Here is a 22,648-nt window from a genome sequence, read left to right as displayed (position 1 = left end):
TAGAGGAATTTCCTCTTCTTGGGCTGAAACTGGAGCACTCTCTCTTCAAGAGATTTGTAGTGCAGCAACATGGGCTTCTAAGCTCTCTTTTGCCCGACATTACAGGCTGGATGTGGCTGCCAGGAGGGACGCACATTTTGGAGCGCAAGTGCTGGCGCGTGGTGTGGCTTGTTCCTACCCTATCTAGTGATTGCTTTGATACATCCCATCTGTAATGGCTGCATCTGCTTGATGACAAGGAAGGGAAAATTAGGTTCTTACCGTGATCATTTTCTTTCCTTTAGTCATAGCAGATGCAGCCATGATCCCTCCCTGTCTGATGCTATCTGCTGTAAATCTATTTCAGGTTCTGTTCGTGTTTCCTGGAGATTCCGTCCTTGGGAGAAAGTCGGAAAACAGTCATCAGGATTCTTGTTCAATTAAAGGAGGATGACTTAATTCCCTCCAGTTTCATGTTTTGGAGGATGAGTTTATTCCCTCCGGGAGGATGAGTTTATTCCCTCCAGTTATTTCTCAGTGGAGGATGAGTTTATGCCGTCCGGGAGGATGTTTCATTCCCTCCATTCTGAGTTAATGCCCTTTGTTGTAGGGCCATCGTTCGCTGTGAGGAAAGCTTATGTTATTCCCATTGCGGTTTGCCATACTGCTTTGGAAGCTTCAAATACTGAAGAGAGGCAGTGGAGCAAGCTGGTATGAGGCACTGAAAAAAGTGTGCTCTCTATCTCCCTCTGCTGGTTGATGGACACAACCCATCTGTAATGGCTGCATCTGCTATGACTAAAGGAAAGAAAATATCACGGTAAGAACCTAATTTTCCCATACCAAGTTCCACCATTGAGTACATTTGGCTTGTTGAAAGGATTTCCTGGAAGCAAAGACCACCATGACAGCAGTATTAATTAGAGTATTCCAGAAGCAAGCAATCTGGATTGTTCAAGGTGTCACGGAAACAAATATTTTTTAAGAAATACTTATAACAAACAGGCTCACAGTGTTTGAAAGATGGAAGAGATGGTATCCCAAACATTGTGCCAATACATTTGAATACAGGCACATTCAAATAACAAGTGTTTGAATGGACCAGGGGCTTGTTTACAGGACTAACAGATTGGAGAGGAAGATTCAATTTTATACGACCTTGTAGGAGTCCAAAAGCTCTATGTACCAAACAAATATATAATGGAGAGAAAGATTCAATTTTATGGGACCTTGTAGGAGTCCAAAAGCTCTATGTGCAAAAAAATATATAATGATTGTACCACCAAGGATGTTCTGGAACTCTTAAAAATAGAGTCCCAAATCAGGGCCCAGTGAACGTCTTCAAGTAAGGTGCGTAATTGTAACCATTGGAAAAACTGTGAGTCAGGCAGTAGAAAATCGTTTTGCATGTCAGAAAATGTTTTCCATAAATGATCGTTTAAGTTAATAAAGTCAGCAAGGCTCCATATACCAATTTTCTGCCAATGAGCCCAAGAGATTTGCTTTTTATTGATTGTAAATGAGGGATTGTTCCATAAAGATTGGGATTTAAACCAAGGAGTTTTCAGTAAGCTGTCAAACTTCACAAGCAGTGTGTGTTATTTTTATAATGGGATTGTGCATGAATTTCTTAGGTAGTTACATCTCTATAATACAGTGGGGAGAGGATGAGGCAAATAAATGTTGTACAAGTGATAACCATTTTGGTACAGTCTTTGTGTGGGATATCAAGGAGAAAACCATTCTAATCCATACCTTAAAATGTAGGCTCTGTGGTAAAGAAGCATGCCTTTGAAATGAACTCCGCCAGACGATTTAGTTGCTTTGAGTTTAGCTAACAAAATCCTAGGCAACTTAAAAAATTGGATAAAACAAGTGGAGCAGTCCTATTTCCCACAAAGGGCATTAAAATCACTTTTGTGAACTACTGAGGGAATGGGGGGGGGGGGGGGGGGGGTTGGAGGGGATAGAGAATCCATATCTCTGACATCTTATGGGGACTTGGAGAGATTTCCGGACTCAGATGAGACAGGGTAAGGGCATTTCTACAAGGGCAGGGATACGTTGGAACCGACTTTTGGAGCGGGGAGGGAAAATGGAGTTTTAAGCGGTGGGAGTACTTAGGCCTCTTGAGTTTCCAAGACGTGCTGCAGGGAGGTAGAGTTAAGAGCTTTGAGGAGTTCAGGGTTAAGTATGGGCTTCCAAATGAAGATTTTTTTCTCATATTTGCAGATTAAGTCCTATCTGGGGACAATGGGATGGAAGGGAGAGAATCCACAGGAAAAAGAGAATTTGAGGGGGTTGTTACAGAAGGTACCTAGGCACATATCGGTGCTCTATAAGTTCATGAGGGGTAATGATCCAAATGCTTTTGGGTTTAAGGAGGCGTGGGAAAAGGATTTATGTTGTAGCTTTGATGACCAGGAATGGGAGAGGATCTGTAGAGAGGTCCAAAAAGCGTCATCGTGCACTTTGGTACAAGAAAATGCATACAAAGTTTTGACAAGGTGGTACTATACACCAGAGAGATTAAAACGTATGTTCCCCAATGCATCTGATCTTTGTTGGAGATGTAGGCAGAGTAGGGGATCCTTTATGCATATCTGGTGGTCCTGCCCAAGATTGATATCATTCTGGCAGGCAGTGATGAAAAGCTTGGTAAAAATGACAGGGGAGTCGCAAGTGTGTAGCCCTAAGGCATGCTTGCTGGGACTGTACAATGAGGGTGACTCCTGGGAACGGAGCAAATTGTTAAGATGGGGGCTGGCTGTGGCAAAATGTCTTATAGCACGTGGTTGGCGAACTGTAGACCCGCCATCAATGGGTGATTGGAAGGGCAGATTGGAACAACTGATAAATATGGAGCGTCTCACGGCGTATCGCCGAGATGGAGAATTGAGATGAAGGAGAGGAGTTGGTCTCGACTGCTGAATAGCCTGGAGGAGATTAAGTTCTAAAAAGGGGAGGGGGAGGGGCACAAAGGTGGGGGGGATTGGGGGTAGGGAGGGGGTAGAGAACTGGGAGAACTGGGATGTAATTTTAGTATATGTTTTTGGGATAGAGGGTAAGCAGTTATAAACAGTTTGGAATATAGTGGGATATATGTTTAAAGATAGTTCGATAGGGTTGGATAGAGGAAATGGTGAACCCTTGTTGTTGATGTTATGACTACTATGTTTCAATCATTTTTATTAAGTGAACATAATCAGCTGTAACATTTCACATTACATAAGCAAGTTCCATAACAGCAATTGGCATATCTTCACATTTTGTATTTTTATTGATATTAGTATTTCCCCCCTAAACTACTCCCCCTCCCCTCCCTGTTCCCTACCCCCTTTCCCTCCCCCAAGCCCCCCCCCCTTTTCCCTTATATATCCAATAACAAGCAGAGGTTACAGGAGCAGCAGCAACCGGGATTATAGGTTCAATATCTGGCTCCGGACCATTGGGGTCAAGGTTTCCCAAAAGGGTGCCCATCTGCATTCAAATTGTTGTCTTCTGTTATGACTACTATAATGGACATTGGTGCTAGGAAATGTAATGATATAGAACTGTTTGATGTGCATGTTGTATACTCTTTAAGTACTGGGGTTGATTGGCAGAAGGATTGTATGCATTAAGCTGTTTGTTTAAATAAAAAATGTAAAGTTAAAAAAAATTGGATAAAAGGCACTCAGTTTCTTTATAAAATGAGTTTGGGAATGTTAGAGGTAGCATGAGTATATGTAATTTTTGGGACTATCATCATCTTCAGGGAATCAAGTCTACCCCACTATGAAAGGTGGCAGGGTGACCATGTGAATATGAAATCCTTAGTTTTAATAATGATTTTCTCTACGTTGATTTTAATAGTAGAATTGAGGTCCCTATCAGAGTAAATACCTATGGATGATGGGAGCCACTTAAGTGGGTTTCTAGGGATAGTAAATGGTATACAAAAATTGTTTAGTGCATTAATTTGGTTTTATCCTAATTGATTTTGTAGCGTGATAAGGCAGAGAATTGAGATTTAGATTTATTAAAGCAGTTAATGATCCTTGAGGCTCTGTGAGATAAAGCATTATATCGTTGGTGTAAGCCAATAGTTAAAATTCTTCAGAGCCAAATGTTATACCATGGATCAGAGGACATTAATGGATAGCAGACAATAGTGGTTCAAGTGCTAGGTTAAATAAAAGTAATGAAATGGGGCATTGACTTGTGCCTCTCCATAAGATGAGCGTTTCAAATAACTCACCATTGGCCGCTGTGCATGCAAGAGGGGAGATATATAATAGTTTCAACATTTGTAGAAACAAACCTGGTACACCAGATTTAGACAAAACAGCAAATAAATATTTCCACTCCAGTTAGTCAAAGGCCTTCTCTGCATCTAAGGAGACACGATAGGCCCACGACCAAACTTTTTTGTTTGTTTTATTTATAACCATTTATATTTTACAAGTGATAAAACAACTTGCCAGAAATACAGAGGAGGTAATATATAGGAATTATTTCAATCAGGTAATTTTATTCTCTTCCTTAGATCACTAAATAGGGAGAGTGAAACAAGACAAGGAGCTCAATTAAAAGTAAACAGAAAAAAAAAACATGGTATTAACCTGTTTATCCCCAAATATTACTCATCTAATTCATTATTCCACATTGATCATCTGGTTGGCTTCTTCAAGCCCAATACGTTGTATAGTCAATTCATTTAATTGAAACATACTTATCCAATATTAGTTAGAAATAATACATCTGATTACATTCTTTCTCTTTTAAAAACCAGAAGTTATTTAATAATACATATACTTAAGTCTCTAACTCAGATCCCACTGATTAAAGTAATCCCAGTTTTCACAGGCTTCACTCCTTTAAAGTAATAATTGAGGAATATTTCTGAGGAAAACTTTGAGTCATACCCGGAACTCTGAGAAAACAATAATCTCGATATTAATCATCTATAATAATATTCATTTTATTATTCAAAAGTTTCTGGTCTATTATCATTTTCAAGATCATAACCACTTTTTGCTCGTGTAGAACTTCATTTGTTATATCAATTTTTCACTCTCAAAGGGTTCAGTTAAATTGTCCATGTAACTCTCTAATAAGATTATATCTGAAACAAAATTATTTACTGCCACCGTTAGGTCCCGAAGCGCCTTCCAGATGATATTCAATGTAACCTCCACAGGAGCCAAAAACTCAAAGGTGATTTCTCTTAGGTGTTTAGGAGTGGTTCTGCCGATTCGGGTTCTGGCTGTAAACGTCCTCCGTTCAGCGTATGTCTCTAACATCACTCCTCCACTCTTTTGGGACATGGTGGTTGAATAATTCGGGAGTGATGGGAGTTTTTTTCCAGGTCCAAGAGCATCGACGCTCCTTCGCTGGCGCTAATCAAAGGATTTGCCAACCCTTTCATCTGTGGGCAGTTCGTCGCACAGCGGTCCCCGCACTTGCTCTGCTCAGGGGACAAAACGCTGGCCGGCAGCAGCTGACTGCCGGTTGTCCCCTTCCTCTCAGTTAAGGTAACTGCAATTGCAAAGAGGAAATTACGTCTGTAATTTTGGATGCGATGAGAATCTCTGTTTGGCTTTGCGAGAACAACAGGTGTTGGCCCTCTCAGAATCTACCCATCTGAAGAGGAGAATGGAGCAGTGCTTGGTAATATTGCAGTAGTTTCATTGATGTAACATATAAAACGATTTGTAAAAATCCACTGGGAGGGACCGTTGGGTCCAGGTGCTTTAATTGAGGGAAGCATTTTAATCGCAGATGAATTTTGTTTAAAGTTATAGGTTTAGGAGATGTATTTGTTGGTCAAAGAGGAGAGGAAGGTTTCAGTTGAGACAAAAAAGAAGAAATATCACCGTCAGTAGCTGAACTTTCTGAAGAGTATAAGTCTGTGTAGAAGTGGTTGTAGAAGTTGATCGAGATGGGCTTTTGATACATATGATGCGTTGTTTTGGTCTTTTGCCTTTAGGTAGGATGCTAATGTTTCCCGGCCTTGTTGGCTTCTGAATAGTATACTGCGCTTTGCTTGAAAGTGATGGCTGAAGTTATGTTAGAGAAGTGTGAGTTGTATTACATTTTAAGCAGAGTTTCTGTAATATAGATTTAGATGGACCAGTGTACAGTATAGATTCAAGTTGTCGAATTTCTTATTCCAGTTGAGCCAGTTCAACATTTTTAGTTTTATGGAGATGTGTAGAGTAACTGATAATCTCTCCTCTCAATCAAGCTTTATAAGATTCACAAAATGTATTATAGGGCATGTTGGTCAAAATTGATGTTGAAAAACTCTGAGGATTTCTGAGAAATGTTTAAGAGTCATCAGTGAGTAATGTAGTATTGAGTCCCAATGAGGAGGATTTTGATGATTCAGAAGTTCAGGAGAAGTCGCAAGTAATTGCAGCATGATCAGAAATTGATATTTTGTAGATGTTAGCAAAAGTAATCTATTTTTTTTGTTACATTTGTACCCCGCGCTTTCCCATTCATGGCAGGCTCAATGCGGCTTACATGGGGCAATGGAGGGTTAAGTGACTTGCCCAGAGTCACAAGGAGCTGCCTGTGCCTGAAGTGGGAATCGAGCTCAGTTCCCCAGGACCAAAGTCCATCACCCTAACCACTAGGCCACTCCTCCACTTCTATTTGTGAATAAGTGTGATGAGGGGCAGAATAAAAAGAGTACTCCCTGGAGGTAGGGTATAGCAACCTCCACAAATCAGTCCAACCATTTAGTTGCATAAAAGATTGTAAGGCAGAGCGTACTTTTAGTTTAACCAGTCAACAATTCAGTGTTCTGTCCATACAAGGATCAATTGGAAAATTGAAGTCTCCACCCATAATGGTGTTGCAAGATAGAGACGAGGGACCAATACTATTCATATGGTGAAAAAGATATGGTCGTCAGTGTTCAGTTAATTGTCAGCGGCCCTGGATCAGAACAATGCTTAGTTATGTTTTGGAAGGTCACCCGCATTATGACCGGATATAGGCCATATTGTACCCCTATAGCTTTTAATTTAGGACGCAATTCTAAGAATGATTTTCTTTTTTTAGCTGTAGGCTTAGAGAAGTCCGGAATTAACGGGATTCCGGAGCCATTGTACATCAATGATTTTGAGCCCGGGCAGCATCTAGTCGAGGAGATCTGTGCCCAGGCATAGGTCTATTGGGGATGTGATGGGTGCTTCATGTCGAGAGTCACTTCGGTTTGAGATTTAACAGGCCCAATAAGAAAGATTGTAAAAATAGCCTTTACCTTCAGTATTCTCGGGAATACCTAGGAGCCACAAGTTATTTCTGCACATCCTATTAGATAGATCTTCAGTTTCGTGCTACAGTATCTTGTGTAACTTAATGCTGCATGGCAAGATGTTGTTCGTCAGGTGCAGAAACACATTCTTCGACTAGCTCCGGCCTGGCATTGAACTGGGTGAGTTGAGATGACATAGCTACAATTTCAATTTCATTTTTAATCTCCGAAATCATGCTAAAATTATGTAGCATGAGCTCATGTAGTGACTTATGTCCTCAGCTAAAGAGTCCGACTTATCTGAAGGTAATGACGCCATAAAGGCCTTTCCAGTGTGCTAAGTTCTTGCTTTGAGTGTTTAGGGACAGAATGCACTGAAAAAGAACCGTCACATTTGTGGGATCTGTGAGCCATGTTGTTCAGGTTGTAGGATCTTTAAAGAGCGTGTCGAATATTGTGATGAGGCTGCTAAATAAAGTAAAAATCAGAAGAGCCAGCGAGAGATCATGCACTACGCGTCCATACCAGAAAGAGTCACCTGGTTTCCCCAGAAATTTGTAAATGAGATATGTAATTGTGACGTGTCCTTTCTTTTGAATTGGGAGGTGCACGTGAAGGAGGCTGTTTTAGGAGCCTTGCACAGCCTTTACACATGAAGATTTCAGAATGCCACCATTTAGACCTGGAGATAGCTTGAAATATGTAGATTTAAAGGGGGCATTGGTCATAAAATTATACAAGTTTCCCATTTTACAGTGGGAATGCATATATAATGCTAAAAACTTATCTGCTGTTGCACCTCCTGCGAGAGACACATTGTTTCAGCAAATTGCTTGTTTTGGCCAGGATTTTAATGTGCTTTTTGGTCTTTTGGCTAAGATCCAAGTGTAGGGTCTAAGTCTCAAGCTGAGAATGGTTCTTCCTTTTGTCTTTGGGCTGAGCCTAATAACTTGTTTTATAACATGGAGAAGATAAGATCCTGCCACCTGACCCCATTGTGGATATAGTTACATTATGATCATTGCCTAAGAGGACAATTAAACCCCCTGCGTAAATAAAATTATTTTTATCTCTTCTAGATGTATCCTGAGGTGACGGACAGCCATTATTCCTGTCTGCCCCCCAACTCCTTCATCACCTGCTCTTCTGACAACACCATCCGCCTCTGGAACACAGATACCTCCAACATTCATGGCTCAGCTCTACATCGCAATATTCTTAGCAGCGTAAGTTTGTTTGCTTTGACTTTCCTTGAGGTCTTGAGCTTTTGATGTTCTACTATATATATAAAAATAATGTATTACTATTCTATATAATAATTCTCATCTCTAACGTTCTATACGTCTTGCTGCCTGTGTCCATGGCTTCTTCGGAGTTGGTCTGCTAAGCTCCGTAGCCCAGGCTGACGTCACGTAGAACGCCAGAGCCGGAGGAGGAGGGGAGAAAGGGGTAGGGCAGCGGTGGAGCTTGAAAGAGAAACAGAAGCATTGAGGGGCGGAGTAGCCGAGAGCGTCACGACCAATGGCAGGGAAAGAAAGGTCGGAGTTCTCCTTGGGCATGAGCGGAGGGGGCAGAGCCACGGAGAGCATGCTGCTGTGCCGAACTGGTGCTGAGCGCGGGGGAGTGGGGACCTCAGGAGTCAGAGCGGTGCTGCAGAGGAGGAAAGCAGGCGACGGCCGCGGCTGCCCCTCCGGGCCCCATGGGAGAGTGTGTGGGAGGCCGCCACGACTCCTCGGGAGGGAGGGAGGGACCCTGAAACTCGGAGGGAGGGACCCTGAAAGTCGGAGGGAGGGAGGAAGAGAACGACCCTGAAAGTCGGAGGGAGGGAACAACCCTGGAACTGGGAAGGAGGGGGGAGGGAGGCCCCTGGCACACACTCTCTCTCACACACACATACTCTCTCACACACACATACTCTCTCTCTCACAGACACACTTGCACCAGTCTCACTCTCTCTCTCACAGACACACACCCAGTCTCACTCTTTCTCTCACAGACACACTCGCACCCAGTCTCGCTCTGTCACACACACACACTCGCACATTCACTCTCTCTCTCTCTTTCTCTCTCTCACACACTCTCTCAAACATACACACTCCGAGGAAAACCTTGCTAGTGCCCGTTTCATTTGTGTCAGAAACGGGTCTTTTTTACTAGTTACTATATAGTATAAGCCTTTTCACAGATTGTGGGGGAGAGGGGAAATTACAATGTGGGCTACTGTTGACGTGTGATTTTACTTTGAACCTGGCTTTATGATAACTAGGTCTCATTGCATGAAGTGAGACCTGTGATAAAATAGCACAAGTTAGTGGTAAAATAATTTGTCTTAACTAATTTGTCTTAACTGTAGGTAGTCCAAGTTGATAACTTCCTCTCCCCCCCCCCCCTATCCTCGTATTTTTTTTTAACCCTCTCAGGATCTGATGAAGATTATATTCCTAGACAATAACACTCAGGCCTTACTTGACATGGACTACAACTCAGCACTGGTCAATGAGAAAGTCGATATGCAATCATTGGACACAAAGGTCGGAATTCGAACAGTTTGTTTGAGCCCCAATGGGCAACATCTTGCTTCGGGCGACAGGATGGGAACACTCAGGTATTAATAAGTTTGCATGGCACAAGGATCGGGTATGGTGACAGGGCCATCAAGAGATGCAGCTGGGCCCAGGGCAGGACTGTACCACCGCTTGCATGCCCCCACCCCTCCTCACACCTGGGCCACCACCCCTGCACCTTTGTGTCTTCTCCCTCGCTCTGTCCTCTCCTGCTCTTCTCCTGTCCATGCCGGGAGTCGGGACCTGGATGATTGCATTAACATGAAGCAAGCGGGAAGAAACTTGCTGGCGCCTACCCCCCCCCCCCCCCCCTTGGAGGCCGGGCCTGGAGAATTTTGCTCCTCCCTGTCCCCCCTCTCGGCAGCCCTGTATGGCGATAACTTTCTTATCCATCTCTGATCTAGTAAGAGTCATGAAACAGTACGGATGAGATGTAGAGTCAGTCCTTCTTCTCAGAAGATCCAAGAAGTTACCCTTTCTCGTCTCCCTTCTCTTCCCCTGTCTCTTGAATCTGGGTCAGAGAAATAGGTTGCTAATGAAAATTCACTCTTCCTCGAGAGGCTTTATGCTTACTTGCTTTGTCTGCTTTCTTTACTCCTGTGCCAGGGTTCATGACCTGCAGGGCCTGAACGAAATGCTAAAAGTGGAAGCTCATGACTCCGAAATCCTTTGCTTGGAGTACTCCAAACCAGAGACAGGTAATAAGGAGAAAAGAGGGAATACCCAAGCCCAGCTGTGTACTTCTGGAATGGGATGCAGGAATTTGGAATATATCTCCTGTTTGTATAGGAGGTTGGAGGTGGGAAGATTAGGTTAATTTTCACTTGTACCTATGTGTTCAAACCCTCACCATAATCAAAAGTAGAGAATGAGTTTGGGTTTGAGCTTAATTGTATGGGAGAATTTGTTCATCCATAACCCATGTAGCATAACATTTTTTAAAAATTTTATTTATTCATCATCATACACACTCATCCACTCCTATCTTCCCCTTACTCTCACCACTCAGCCTTCAATCTCCCTAATCCTCACTCCTTCCAGATATTATTTTATAGCAGTGAAAATCTCCTACTTCCATTAGATCCATGGGTAAATTTTACTTGTGTTTCCTGTGCATAAGTGCCTGGCTTGAAAATGCATCTTGCGGGCTTCTCACTTGTCAGCAACCATTAGATAGAAGCAAAAAATTTGAAGAAAGCTATTAAGCCTTCTTTATGTCTATTGAGATTAGGTTTTGTACTGTTCGGGCGAAACTAGATTTTCTATTTTGAGATGATTGCTCTGAGTACTAGTGTGGCAGGCAACATGTTGGAGAGCAATGCCCCCACCTTTTCAATATATTAGCCAGGATATGGTCTTGATTACTATATTTCCAAAATGGACTGAGTGTTTTGGGGATCTTTTGGGTTGGAAGCTCGAGTATTGGGTGAGTAGCATAAAGCCATTTCTCAATGAGTTAATATTTATACAGGCATAAATATTCTGGCAATGTGCACGGCATGTTTTGTGGCAACAATTGTAATTAAACAATAGGAAGTATTTAGATTCTTTTCCCCTACTGACATAAAGCAAAGTATAAAGGCTGTAGCCATGGATGTGTGTGAATTATATGCCATGCACTGCTTTTGCACTATTTTGTACAATTTAGTAACATTTTGGAAAAACCAGTTATATCTACTTAGAAGCAAAACTGTCAGAAACTTTCAAGTTATATCTGAACTGTTTTATCAGTGATTAACTAGGTGCATTGGAAAACCTGCCTGGGAAGGAACTTGGTACTGAACAGGAGGTGGGGTATGTTGGCAGCTGTAATTGAAATGCATTATTAGGAGTGTGCTGGTGTTTGGCACTGGGACAGCAGAGAGTGTTGCGGGTCAGGGATGAAGCACATTTGCAGAACTGGGTGGGGGAGCTTGCATAGTTCCAGCTACTCACATTTGGGTTTTATGAACACCAAAATCCATTTCTAGTTTTAAGTAACTGAAATGTTTATGGGTTTGCTTGCCTCCATGATAGGGCTAAACCTGTTGGCGACCGCCAGTCGAGATAGATTGATCCATGTCTTAGATGCTGGGAAGGAATACAGCCTGCAGCAGACTCTGGATGAACACTCCTCCTCCATCACATCTGTGAAGTTTGCAGGTGAGAGATGCACTTAACCCTTCCAGCACAGGTGGTGAACTCTTGGTAAAACACTTCTCTCTAATCAAATCATGAGCAACTTTGGATTTTGGTGAGGAAAATGTTCTAGAATAAGGGACCATGATTTGAGATCAGCGGAAGTAGATCTGGGCATGCCATAAGCTAGTGGGTATACAGACAGCCTCTTAGCAGAAATGGTGGCGGTCAGAAGGGTATCGACGAAAGTCCTTTTTGAAAATTGCTCCCTCTCCTCCTCCCCCCATATAGAACAAGCTAGTGCATTTAAATCCCCCACATGGAAAAAAAAAGTATGTTTTCCAGGGCCATTTTGACAAAGGCCACCTGGGGAGCTTATTTTTAACCTTCCGTGCATACTTCAAGTAGGGAGTTTATACCTGCAAACTGTGCAGATACTTAAGAATCCATGGTCTGTGCTGGGGAGGGATTTTCCAAAGGAAAAACTCTAGGGTGGAATCTGAAAATTGTCCTCCCCATGGTTTTCCACCTTCATTCTTTTTGATCCCCCATCTATAACTCCCTGCTACATGTGGTTTTTTTTTTTAAACTGTTTGAGTGAACATGGGAAAACCAACATGGTTGTGTTTATAGACGATCTAAGGCCCATGAGGTAACATTTTTTTTATGTTTATTTTTGTTACATTTGTACCCCACGCTTTCCCACTCATGGCAGGCTCAATGCGGCGAGCAATGGAGGGTTAAGTGACTTGCCCAGAGTCACAAGGAGCTGCCTGTGCCGGGAATCAAACTCAGTTCCTCAGTTGCCCAGGACCAAAGTCCACCACCCTAACCACTAGGGCCACTCCTCCACTCCATGGATAGAAAAAGTACACTGTGCACCTGTTCTGCTGTTCTCGGACGAGATCAACAATACTGGATTACAGAAGGGTGGAACATAATTGCCATACTGGGTCAGACCGATAGTCCATCTAGCTCATAATCCAGCAGAATCCCAAAAAGTAGCAAGATTCCATGCTACCGATCTGAGGAATAAATAGTGGCTTTCCCCATATCTGTCTTAAATAGCAGCTTATGGACTTTTTCTCCAGGAATTGTCCAAACCTTTTTTGAAACCCAGATTTGTTAACCATTGTTACCGCATCCTCCAGTAATGAGTTCCAGAGCTTAACTATTTGGTGAGCAAAAAAATATATACTTCTATTCATTTCAAAAGTTTTACCATGTAACTTCATGGAGTGTCCTTTTGTCTTTATACTTTTTGATTCACGTTTTCCTAGCGGGGGGGGGGGGAAGGGGCGCTCAATCTTGGTTTAGTTTTTCTTCCCACCCAGTGAATGTTTTAAAGAAATTGTATAGAGGGGCTTAAAACTCAGATACACAATTCCCCACCCATACATAAGTAACACAAATATATGCACAGGAAATGCACATACTAGTATGCAAACAGGCAGTCAGAGGGGTTGGAAAGAATTCTATGGATCACATTTTGCATGCTTTTCCCACTTGTTATGATTTAGGGTTGTCTTGCAGTTAAAGTGGAAAAGAGAAGGGGTGGAAGTTCTGACCCACCACAAAAAATTGTCTGCCTTTTTTGATGAAATAATGGAGGCAAAAAACAGTAATAAAATTCAAGAAAGCATGGAATAAACCTAGAAGATGCCCAGAAGTTGCCTAGTAGTTGTGAGCAGCTGACAGCCAGTGATTGGCTGAGGTTTGCTCCTCCAGGAATGAAGTGGAGTGAATGGGCTTAATAGTCCTTAAAAATGTCATTCTGTGAGAGTTCTGAGGTTGGAATATTGCAAACAACCCAGGGTTCCCTCCCTTTAGGAACAAGGCAAGGGGAGCGGTGATGAAGGCAAAACAAAGGGTAGATAAAGGAAGCATAACCTAATAATACTGTAAGCAATGGGGTAGCTAGGTTAGTTTTCCACCAACAAAGTCAGTGCCATTATGTACACATACTGTCAGCAAGGACTGAGGAGAACTGGGTGTGCTAAGTTTGAGATGGTAGTGCTCATCTACCTAAGATGGTAGAGAACCATTGATGAAGAAACCAAAGCATGATCTAGTCGAGGAATGATACCCTGCAGGCAACCCAGGATTGGCAGCTGGGATATATTTGTGGTACAACTGGGTAAACTGCATGGGGCCCTTTTCTTTATCTGCCATCATCTACTATGTTACTGTTTTTATTTTTTCCCCCAGCCAAGTCCTCCTTGAAGAAAGGATTTGTCATGAATGCAGTGTTTTGGATCGATTTTTTTTTATAACTGTTTGTATTCTGTCTATCCATCTGCCTCTTGTAGCTAATGATGGGAAAGTACGAATGATCAGCTGTGGAGCAGATAAGAGTGTGTACTTCCGAACTGCTCAGAAGGTAACTATAATACGCTGTGGTGATCATTTTAGAAAGGCTTTTACTGCACGTAAAGTCTCTCTTGCATGGGAAAAGGAGCTTTTCTACACACATCCGAGTACATTGTAAGTACCTGTGCTGACAGTAATGCACAGACTTATACTTACGTTGCATGTAGGCATTCCTGGGGATGGAATTGGGGCAGATATGCGATGTATATGTATAAGGGTAAATTCAAGAAAGGTCAGCTACATTTTGGCACTAAGCAGCAATTCTATAATGGCAATTCCATGCAAAACTGTTGTTACAAAATACTAACGTAAGTGTGCATTTTCGCACCTAACTTTAGGTGTGAGCACATGCCAGCTCAGAGTGGTATAAATGCATTTGCCTAAGTACTGGCAGTTAGGCATGTAAATTCAGTAACATTGCACCCAATTGCTTGGAGAGCCCCTGACCTGCCCATGCATCTCCCAGATCCATACCCCCTTTCAAATTGTGTGCCGCGGAAATTAAGCACTCAGTTTATAGAATAGAGGTGGAATTCAGTTACATAATTACACATTTGCCAATTAGCGCTTGTTAAGGCCAAGTATTGGTACTTATAGATAATTGCCAATTTAGTGCTAATTAAATTTAATTACATACGTAACTGACCCTATTCCATAACTACACACCTAAGTTTGGATGCCATTTATAGAATTGGGGGATAGAATACACATAAACATTTATGCCTGCCTCAGATCAGTTGTAAATTTGTGCATTTGCATGTGTCCTGGGTTCTAGTTTTATAAAGGAACATAGACATCAGTGGTGCCTTTATAAAATTCTCTGAAACCCAAACCACCCCACTATATGTGGAAATTCAAAACAAAACTAAAGAAAAACATGTAAACAATCTCCACAAAATTATGACCTTTCCAACAGGACTATAAAATCAAGGAATATAAACTCTCCGAGGACAAGCAGGCCATATTCTCACATGTGGGTGACATCATCCTCGTCGCCCGGCGCAGAGCTTAAACAACCTATTACAGCTTTAAGAGCACACGCAGAGTCCCCACCCCACATGAGTGAGTGCCTTTCCACCCACCACAAGAGCGCAGGTCCATGAATCTCTTCTCATTTGCAATGAGGAGGAAACACAATTGTCAAGCACTCTTCACAGCATCTGGTGCATGAGCATGATTTTTCACATTTGTGCCTTCCCTTCAGGTTTTTTTACCCTGTATTTTTTCTTTTTTCTTTTTTTTTTAACATCATACATGCCAATAAAGAAGTACAGCTAGAAAATATAACACAAAATTCCCTAATCCCAACCCAAAACACCACCCCAAGATGTAATTTAGTATATATATATGTGTTTTTTAATCCCCTCCTCTTCCCTTTGACTCAAAGAAACCAGCCCACTCATCAGATTACAGTGGAGGCAGAAAAAAATGAAGCCAACAGAAATATTATCCATTTCTGAACAGTAATCAAGATGAACCCATGCCCTCTCTCCAGCCAAGATATATGTACCAAACTGTATGAAAGGATTAAATACGTCTATTCTTCAATGTAGTCAACTTATTCTAGCTTTTTTAATACTTGATCTGTTGATAGCGTGTGTTGTTGTTTCCAGTGCACTGCTATTTAGTTTGCTTGCTGTAAAAAGATGGCAAGCCAGTTTATACAAGTCCGGCTTGATGCCCAAAGGCTTTATATGGAATAAGCAATGCCATGGCCACAGGGGAAAGCGCCCTGTGGTGATCATGATAAAAAGGTCTGACTTCCAAAAGATTATAGTCTTTGGCCATTGTCACCAGATATGGTAAGTCTCCAATCATACCACTGACTCACCAACATTGCGCTATGCTGGTTTTAAACATTTTATAAAGGCGAGCCGGGGTGTAGTACCACCTGTAGATAATCTTATAATCATTTTCAACCAAGGGAGTGGCTTTCTTTTCCCAAGTAGCATAGTCAAGTGATTGGTGAATGTCAGTTTCCCACTTAGCTGTATAGGTTAGTATAGGAATGATATGGGAAGTAGAGCCTAATAAAGGCGTAATATCACCCCCCACCATGTGGACCGCAGCTCAACATTTGCCCAAGCAACGTTTCAGGTAAAACAAGTTGACTCGTAGCCTGTCTGGTTATCAAGTCTCTAATTTGTCTATATGCAAAGAAATCCTTCCTTCCATATTTGTCCCAAGGTCCAAAGGGAGTTATTTGGTCAACAACTATAAGTATCCCGAGATATCCCTTCTACATTTCTTAGAGCATAAAGAATTGGAGTAGAAAGGAAATACTGCTGCTCTGGAAACCATTTCAAGTGCCAGGCAAGCCAAGTCATAAGAGGGTATTTCATTAAACTAGGCAGGGGTTGAGCTAAGGCCAAAGCTCATTGTCTGGGGTTCCCCTCAGAGATGCTTGATGCATATGGAACCATGGCTTAGATTCTCCCTGCAGCCAGTTCAAAATTGGGAACACCCATGCCACTATGTTTCTTTGACTGGTATAATATCCTCCAACTAACCCTAGGGGGCGTCCTAGACCTTATATAGCGAAATACTTTTCGTTTAAGCTTAAGAAAAATCTTTTGGGGAATTGGGATGGAGAGGGCCATAAAGATATAATGTTTGGGGAGCAGGATCATTTTTACAGCATGAATTCTCCCTAGCCAAGATAAATTAAGACCTTCCCAACAGTCCAATTCCCCCGACAACTCCTGAAAATGCATTGGGAAGGTTATAGTAGTCAGAAATAGAACAAATGCATCCCTAAGTATTTAATGGAAGTAGCTAGCCAGCAAAAGGGATGCTTGCTCAGAAGTTCCTGTTGCAATACTGGGGTATAGCGATGTGCAGACTGTCCTGGCAGTGGGTCTTTCATTTGGACCCCGCGGTCCAGCAGAGGTTGGTGTATACCACATGTCTGGGAGATAACCTTTTTGGAGAAAAGGTGGAGGAGGTCGCTGACATTGTCAAGAAACACACTGTCACCATTGACACACTCTCCTGCTGGACATCTTTTACACTTTCCTCCTCATCCAGGAGGTTTTTGGGCAAGTCGAAGAAGGGTTCCTACTACTTTCAGAGATGTAGGTATGGTCCTTCTCGCCAGCATCAGCATGCTAAGTCCCAGCATGCTCATTCTTATCAACAGTGTTCACCCAAGGCCCAGCCAACTCCCCAGTCAAAGCTGGGGACGAGCTTTTGACTGACTCCAGCAGAGCATAGCCGTAGTCAAGTGAACATCTCGGATGACCTACTGGTCAGGGGGAGACTGACTTTTTTCCAAGAAAGGTGGCCTCTTGTAACTTCCGACCAGTGGGTTCTCCAAATAGTCCATCTTGGTTACTCCCTGCGTTGACGTCAACGACCAACAAATTGCGCACCAAGAGTGTCTCACTTCAGCTCTCAGCACATGCAGGTACTTGCAGAGGAACTCCCCACTCTTCTGAAGGCCCATGCAGTCAAACCTGTTCGACCAGGGGGAGAAGGGCAGGGATTCTATTACAGATATTTCCTTGTGCCCAAGAAAAAGAGGATACATCCCATCCTAGACCTTAAAGACCCTGAACAAATTCCTGGTCAAAGAAAAGTTCAGTATGGTTTCCCTTGGCGCCCTTCTCCCCATGATTCAGGAAAATGATTGGCTATGCTCTCTGGATTTAAAGGATGTTTACACTTGCATCCTGATACTTCCAGATCACAGTAAGTATCTTGTTGGCTGGGGACACATCACTTCCAGTACCACACATTGCCTTTTGGCCTTGCTAAGCAGACTGAGAGTCCATGTGTTCCCCTATCTGGACAATTGGCTAGTGAAGAGCACGTCAAAGAACAATGCTCAGGAGTCCATGCAGAGAACTATTCGGATGTTAGAGCTATTAGGGTTTGTTTTAAACTACCCTGTCTGATCTCATCTCCATCCCATTCAGCAATTGGAGTTCATGGGTGCCCTGCTAGACACACAGCAGGTCACAGCTCAGAAGATGTTGAGATGTTAGGCCACATGGCCTCCACTATCCATGTCATGCCCATGGCATGTCTTCACATGAGTACTACCCAGTATTCCCGGGGAACCTAGTGGATGTCATCCAAATAACACCAAAGTTGATTCAGTCTCTCCTTTGGTGGACAATTCAATCCAGTTTGATTATGGGACTTCCATTTCAAATTCTTCAGCCCCAGAAAGTGCTGATGATGGATGCATCCCGCCTGGGTTGGGGAGCTGATGTAAATAGGCTTCACACCCAGGGCACTTGGTCAACCCGGGAATCAAATCTTCAGGCAATCTGAAATACTCTAAAGGCTATCCAACCAAATTGTATTCATTCTATACTAGCCCAAGCAGATCTGGTTCCCTCGTCTTCTGGAGTTGTCCTCTGAAGAAACTTGGAGTGTTTTCCGAGACTCATCACACAGAGTGAGGGATCTCTTCTCCATCCTAACCTCCAGTCTCTGGCCCTCACAGCCTGGATATTGAAAGCTTAGAATTTGCTTCCTTGCACCTTCCAGAGGGTGTCTCCAAGGTCTTACTGGCTTCCAGGAAAGATTCCACTCTTTCAAATGGAGGAGGTTTGCCGTCTGGTGTGAGGGCATAAGTAATGCCACACTGGGAAAAGACCAAAGGTCCATCGAGCCCAGCATCCTGTCCACGACAGTGGCCAATCCAGGCCAAGGGCACCTGGCGAGCTTCCCAAACGTACAGACATTCTATACATGTTATTCCTGGAATTGTGGATTTTTCCCAAGTCCATTTAGTAGTGGTTTATGGACTTGTCCTTTAGGAAACCGTCTAACCCCTTTTTAAACTAGTTTCATCGCATGCCCCCTAGTCCTAGTATTTTTGGAAAGCGTGAACAGATGCTTCACATCCACCTGTTCCACTCCACTCAATATTTTATATATCTCTGTCATGTCTTCCCTCAGCTGTCTCTTCTCCAAGCCCTAGATCCCTTTTCTTGCTGTACACAGACCCTGCTTGAATACCTTCTGCACCTCTCCTAGTCTGGTCTCAAGACCAACTCTGTAAGGGTTCAGCTTAGTGTGATTAATGCTTACCATCCCTGTGTAGAGGGTAGGCCCATCTCTGGACAGCCTCTAGTTCATTTCATGAGATGTTTGCTTTTGACAAAACCCCCTATCAAATCTCTTGACTATCATGGGACCTCAATGTCGTCCTCACCCAGCTGATGAAAGCTCCCTTTGAGCTGCTGGATTTCTGTCATCTGAAGTACTTGAACTGGAAGGTCATATTTTTGGTGTCTGTTACTTCAGGTTGTAGGGTCAGTTATCTTCAGGCTCTAGTGATGGATCCACGTCACTAAATTTTATCAGGATACACTAGTTCTCCACATGCACCCTAATTTCCTACCTAAGGTTGTGTCAGAGTTCCATCTGAACCAGTCAATCGTTCATCTAACATTTTCCCAAACCTCATGCCCATCCTGATGAAAGAGCACTGCACACCTTGGACTGCATTCAGGCACAGGCCTTTTACTTGGAGTGGACTAGGCCCTACAAACTGCCCACCCAGCTTTTTGTTTCTTTTGATCCCAACAGGATGGGGTTGCCATTGGGAAAAGCACAGTCTCCACTTGGCTGGCGGATTGCATTTCATTCACTTATGCCCAGGCTAGGCTGACTCTTGAGATGGTCATGTCAAGTCTCACATTGTCAGAGCCGTGGCTGCATCTGTATTCCACTTGAGGTCCGTCTCCTTTGAAGAAATCTGCAAGGCTGCAATGTGTTCTTTAGTCCATATTTTCACATCTCACTACTGCCTTGAGCAGGATACCCAGTGGGATAGTCCGTTTGGACAGACAGTTCTTCAGAATTTGTTTGTGGTCTAGAAATTCAACTATAGCCCCCATGGCCCATTTTGTTCTATTCCAGGCTGCACTCTCACACAGTTGTATATAGTATCAGGTTAATTACTGTTTTGCCTTTGCCGTTGCGAGGTCCAATTGACCAATGTTTGTTGTTTTCGGTGAGCCTGCTAGCTAGGGATTCCCACATGTGAGAATATGGCCTGCGTGTCCTCGGAGAAAACGAAGATACTTAACTGTAGCAGGTATTCTCCGAGGACAGCAGGCCATTCATTCTCACATACCCTTCCACCTCCCATTGGAGTTTATTCTATGCTATGCTATTGTACTGAAGGTCCCTTGCTCTCATGGCAGGCAGAAAGGCACTCGCTCATAGGGACGCTCTGTATGTGCTCTTAAAGCTGAAATAGCTTCTTTAAGCTCTGCATCGAGTGACGTGGATGACATCACCCACATGTGAGAATGAATGGCCTGTACTTGGAGAATACCTGCTACAGGTAAGTATCTTTATTTTATGGACCTCGGAGGGCAGCAGGAGCCATCCTATATCTTACCGTAGTTTTACTGCTTCTTCCTTCTCCCCCCATGCCTTGCCTATGCCTCACCTGCTCCTCTCTTCCTTTTTTCTTTATTTTACTTTTTTCTTTATAATATTCAAACATTTTTACATTCAAAGAATAACTTATGAATGAAAATGGCAAAACCAGAAAAAATACAAAACACTCAACAACGAGAAGAAAATAAGAAAAAGGAAAATTACCCTCAAACTTAGTCCACAAATTCCTTGAGCCAAGATACAAGGAAAATATACCAACTCTTGTCCATTTTTCATCCCTCTTTAACATCCCTGTGTCCTCCAGCAGTAGCTCCTCCTCTTGCTCAACCAGCAAGATCTTGATTTCTTAGCTGATTGTTTCTGCTGTGTCCGCAGTACTCTGGTTTCCCTCTACTCTTATACACTGCTCCTTTTCATCTTCTCTGCCTTGTTTGGTTTAGCATGGCCTGGTCTCCCTGTTAGCCACTCAGCACAGGTTCTTGAGCAACACCTCTTCTTTTGTAGGTGGGATTTAGACTTCTGTCTGCTGCGCCACTTGGTGTCTTTGGTGCAATCATCTGTTTGGGCTGCAGACTGCACATAGAGCAGGAGAGCACTGATGAATACTAAGCACAAAAACTGTTTTGTTTTTTTGTAGCAGTTTACAATAAACTTTTATTAAAGTAATGCAAATAAACTGTGCATGCATTAGTATTATAAACAGAAAACTCCACCCCCCACCTATATCCCTCCCTCTCCCCACTAATACAGTGGCATGTATAGAGCATATCTCAATGTCAGCCCTAGTAAACAAAGGTGCTACCTCTCATAAAGAGGGGGTTCCAGATCTCATCTTCCATTGTTCATAAACTTGCCAAGTGTCATAAAATTTAGTCAGTCGTCCTTGTCACAGAGCTATAAGCTTCGATAATTGAAAAATACAACCCAGCTTCTGCAGAATTCAAGATAGAGGAGGTAGGGTAGCTTGTTCCAAGGTTGTGCAATAACAGCTTACTAGCCGTGAAAAGCAGTGTAGTGAGTTTGTGTTGGGGACAGTAAATGTAGTTGGTTTTATGATGCAACAAACAATAAGCTGCTTGCAGTGAGTAAGTCTTCCCCAATATTCCTTGCAGAGTATCAGTTATCAAAACTCGTTGGGTCTTTACGACTGGACAAGTCCATCACATATGAAGGAAGGTCCCCCGCTCTCCACAGCGTCTCCAGCACATATCCAGGGTTCCTGGAAACATTTTCTTAAGTTTCACTGGTGTATAATACCAATAGAAAATCTTAAAGCCATTTTCAATTAGATTACTGGCAACAGGTAATTTAAACAAATATTTAAATGATCTTTCCCATTGTTCCCCCGTAAAGGATGAATCCAGCTCTTGTTCCCATTTGCTAGTGTAACAGTGCAGTGGGGTTTTGGATAACAGAAGAGCTGAATATATGCGGGTGATACTTCCCTTGGCTCCCCCTGCACGGAGAGCTTGTTCTAATAGGGTTTCTTGTAGGCCAAGTTCTCCCCACGCTTTAAGCTGGATTAAATCCCTAATTTGTCTGTATTGAAATCCATCCCTTGGAAATAAACCATATTTGTTCTTCAAGTCCGAAAAAGGAATATATTCCCCCTCCTCCCAGATCTGTCCCAGGGACCACAAGCCATTGCAGGCCCACCTCTTATAAACCAAATCCTGAAGTCCTGGATCAAAGGTGGGAGCATATTGTATAGCTGTAGAGAGATGATATTTCCTATCTGGAAAGAGCTTCCCTCGCACCTTACGCCATGTTTGTAAAGGGTAGCTAACTACTAAAGTTGATGTCTGGGCCAGGTGAAGAAGGTCCCTCTTTGGGAGCCAGGGGACTGCCCACAGAGAAACAGCACCAACTCAGTGCTGCTCCCAGGGTATCCATATTTTCATATTGCACTGCATCCAGTCAGCTAAATACGCAACTGTGCTGCTTTTAAAATAGAGCTCAAAATGAGGTACTCCCATGCCACCCTTAAGTTTAGGCTGGTATA

The 22,648-nt window shown here is 42.9% G+C and overlaps 1 protein-coding gene across 2 annotated transcripts in view; it reads left to right on the top strand.

Moving 5' to 3' along the window:
• Positions 1–22,648, top strand: part of MAPKBP1 (mitogen-activated protein kinase binding protein 1) — a 386,986-nt gene that overhangs the window by 264,585 nt on the left and 99,753 nt on the right. For both annotated transcript variants that reach the window (XM_030215489.1, XM_030215488.1), the window contains exons 11-15: positions 8,308–8,454; positions 9,649–9,833; positions 10,399–10,490; positions 11,809–11,934; positions 14,220–14,290. In XM_030215489.1, the coding sequence (XP_030071349.1) occupies positions 8,308–8,454; positions 9,649–9,833; positions 10,399–10,490; positions 11,809–11,934; positions 14,220–14,290 (621 nt within the window). The remainder of the gene's footprint in view (positions 1–8,307; positions 8,455–9,648; positions 9,834–10,398; positions 10,491–11,808; positions 11,935–14,219; positions 14,291–22,648) is intronic.

Source organism: Microcaecilia unicolor, chromosome 9, assembly GCF_901765095.1.
Source record: "Microcaecilia unicolor chromosome 9, aMicUni1.1, whole genome shotgun sequence".
In the NCBI taxonomy this organism is placed as follows: Eukaryota; Metazoa; Chordata; class Amphibia; order Gymnophiona; family Siphonopidae; genus Microcaecilia; species Microcaecilia unicolor.
Note: the sequence above shows the minus strand (reverse complement) of the source record. Positions and strands in the feature narration are given on the sequence as shown.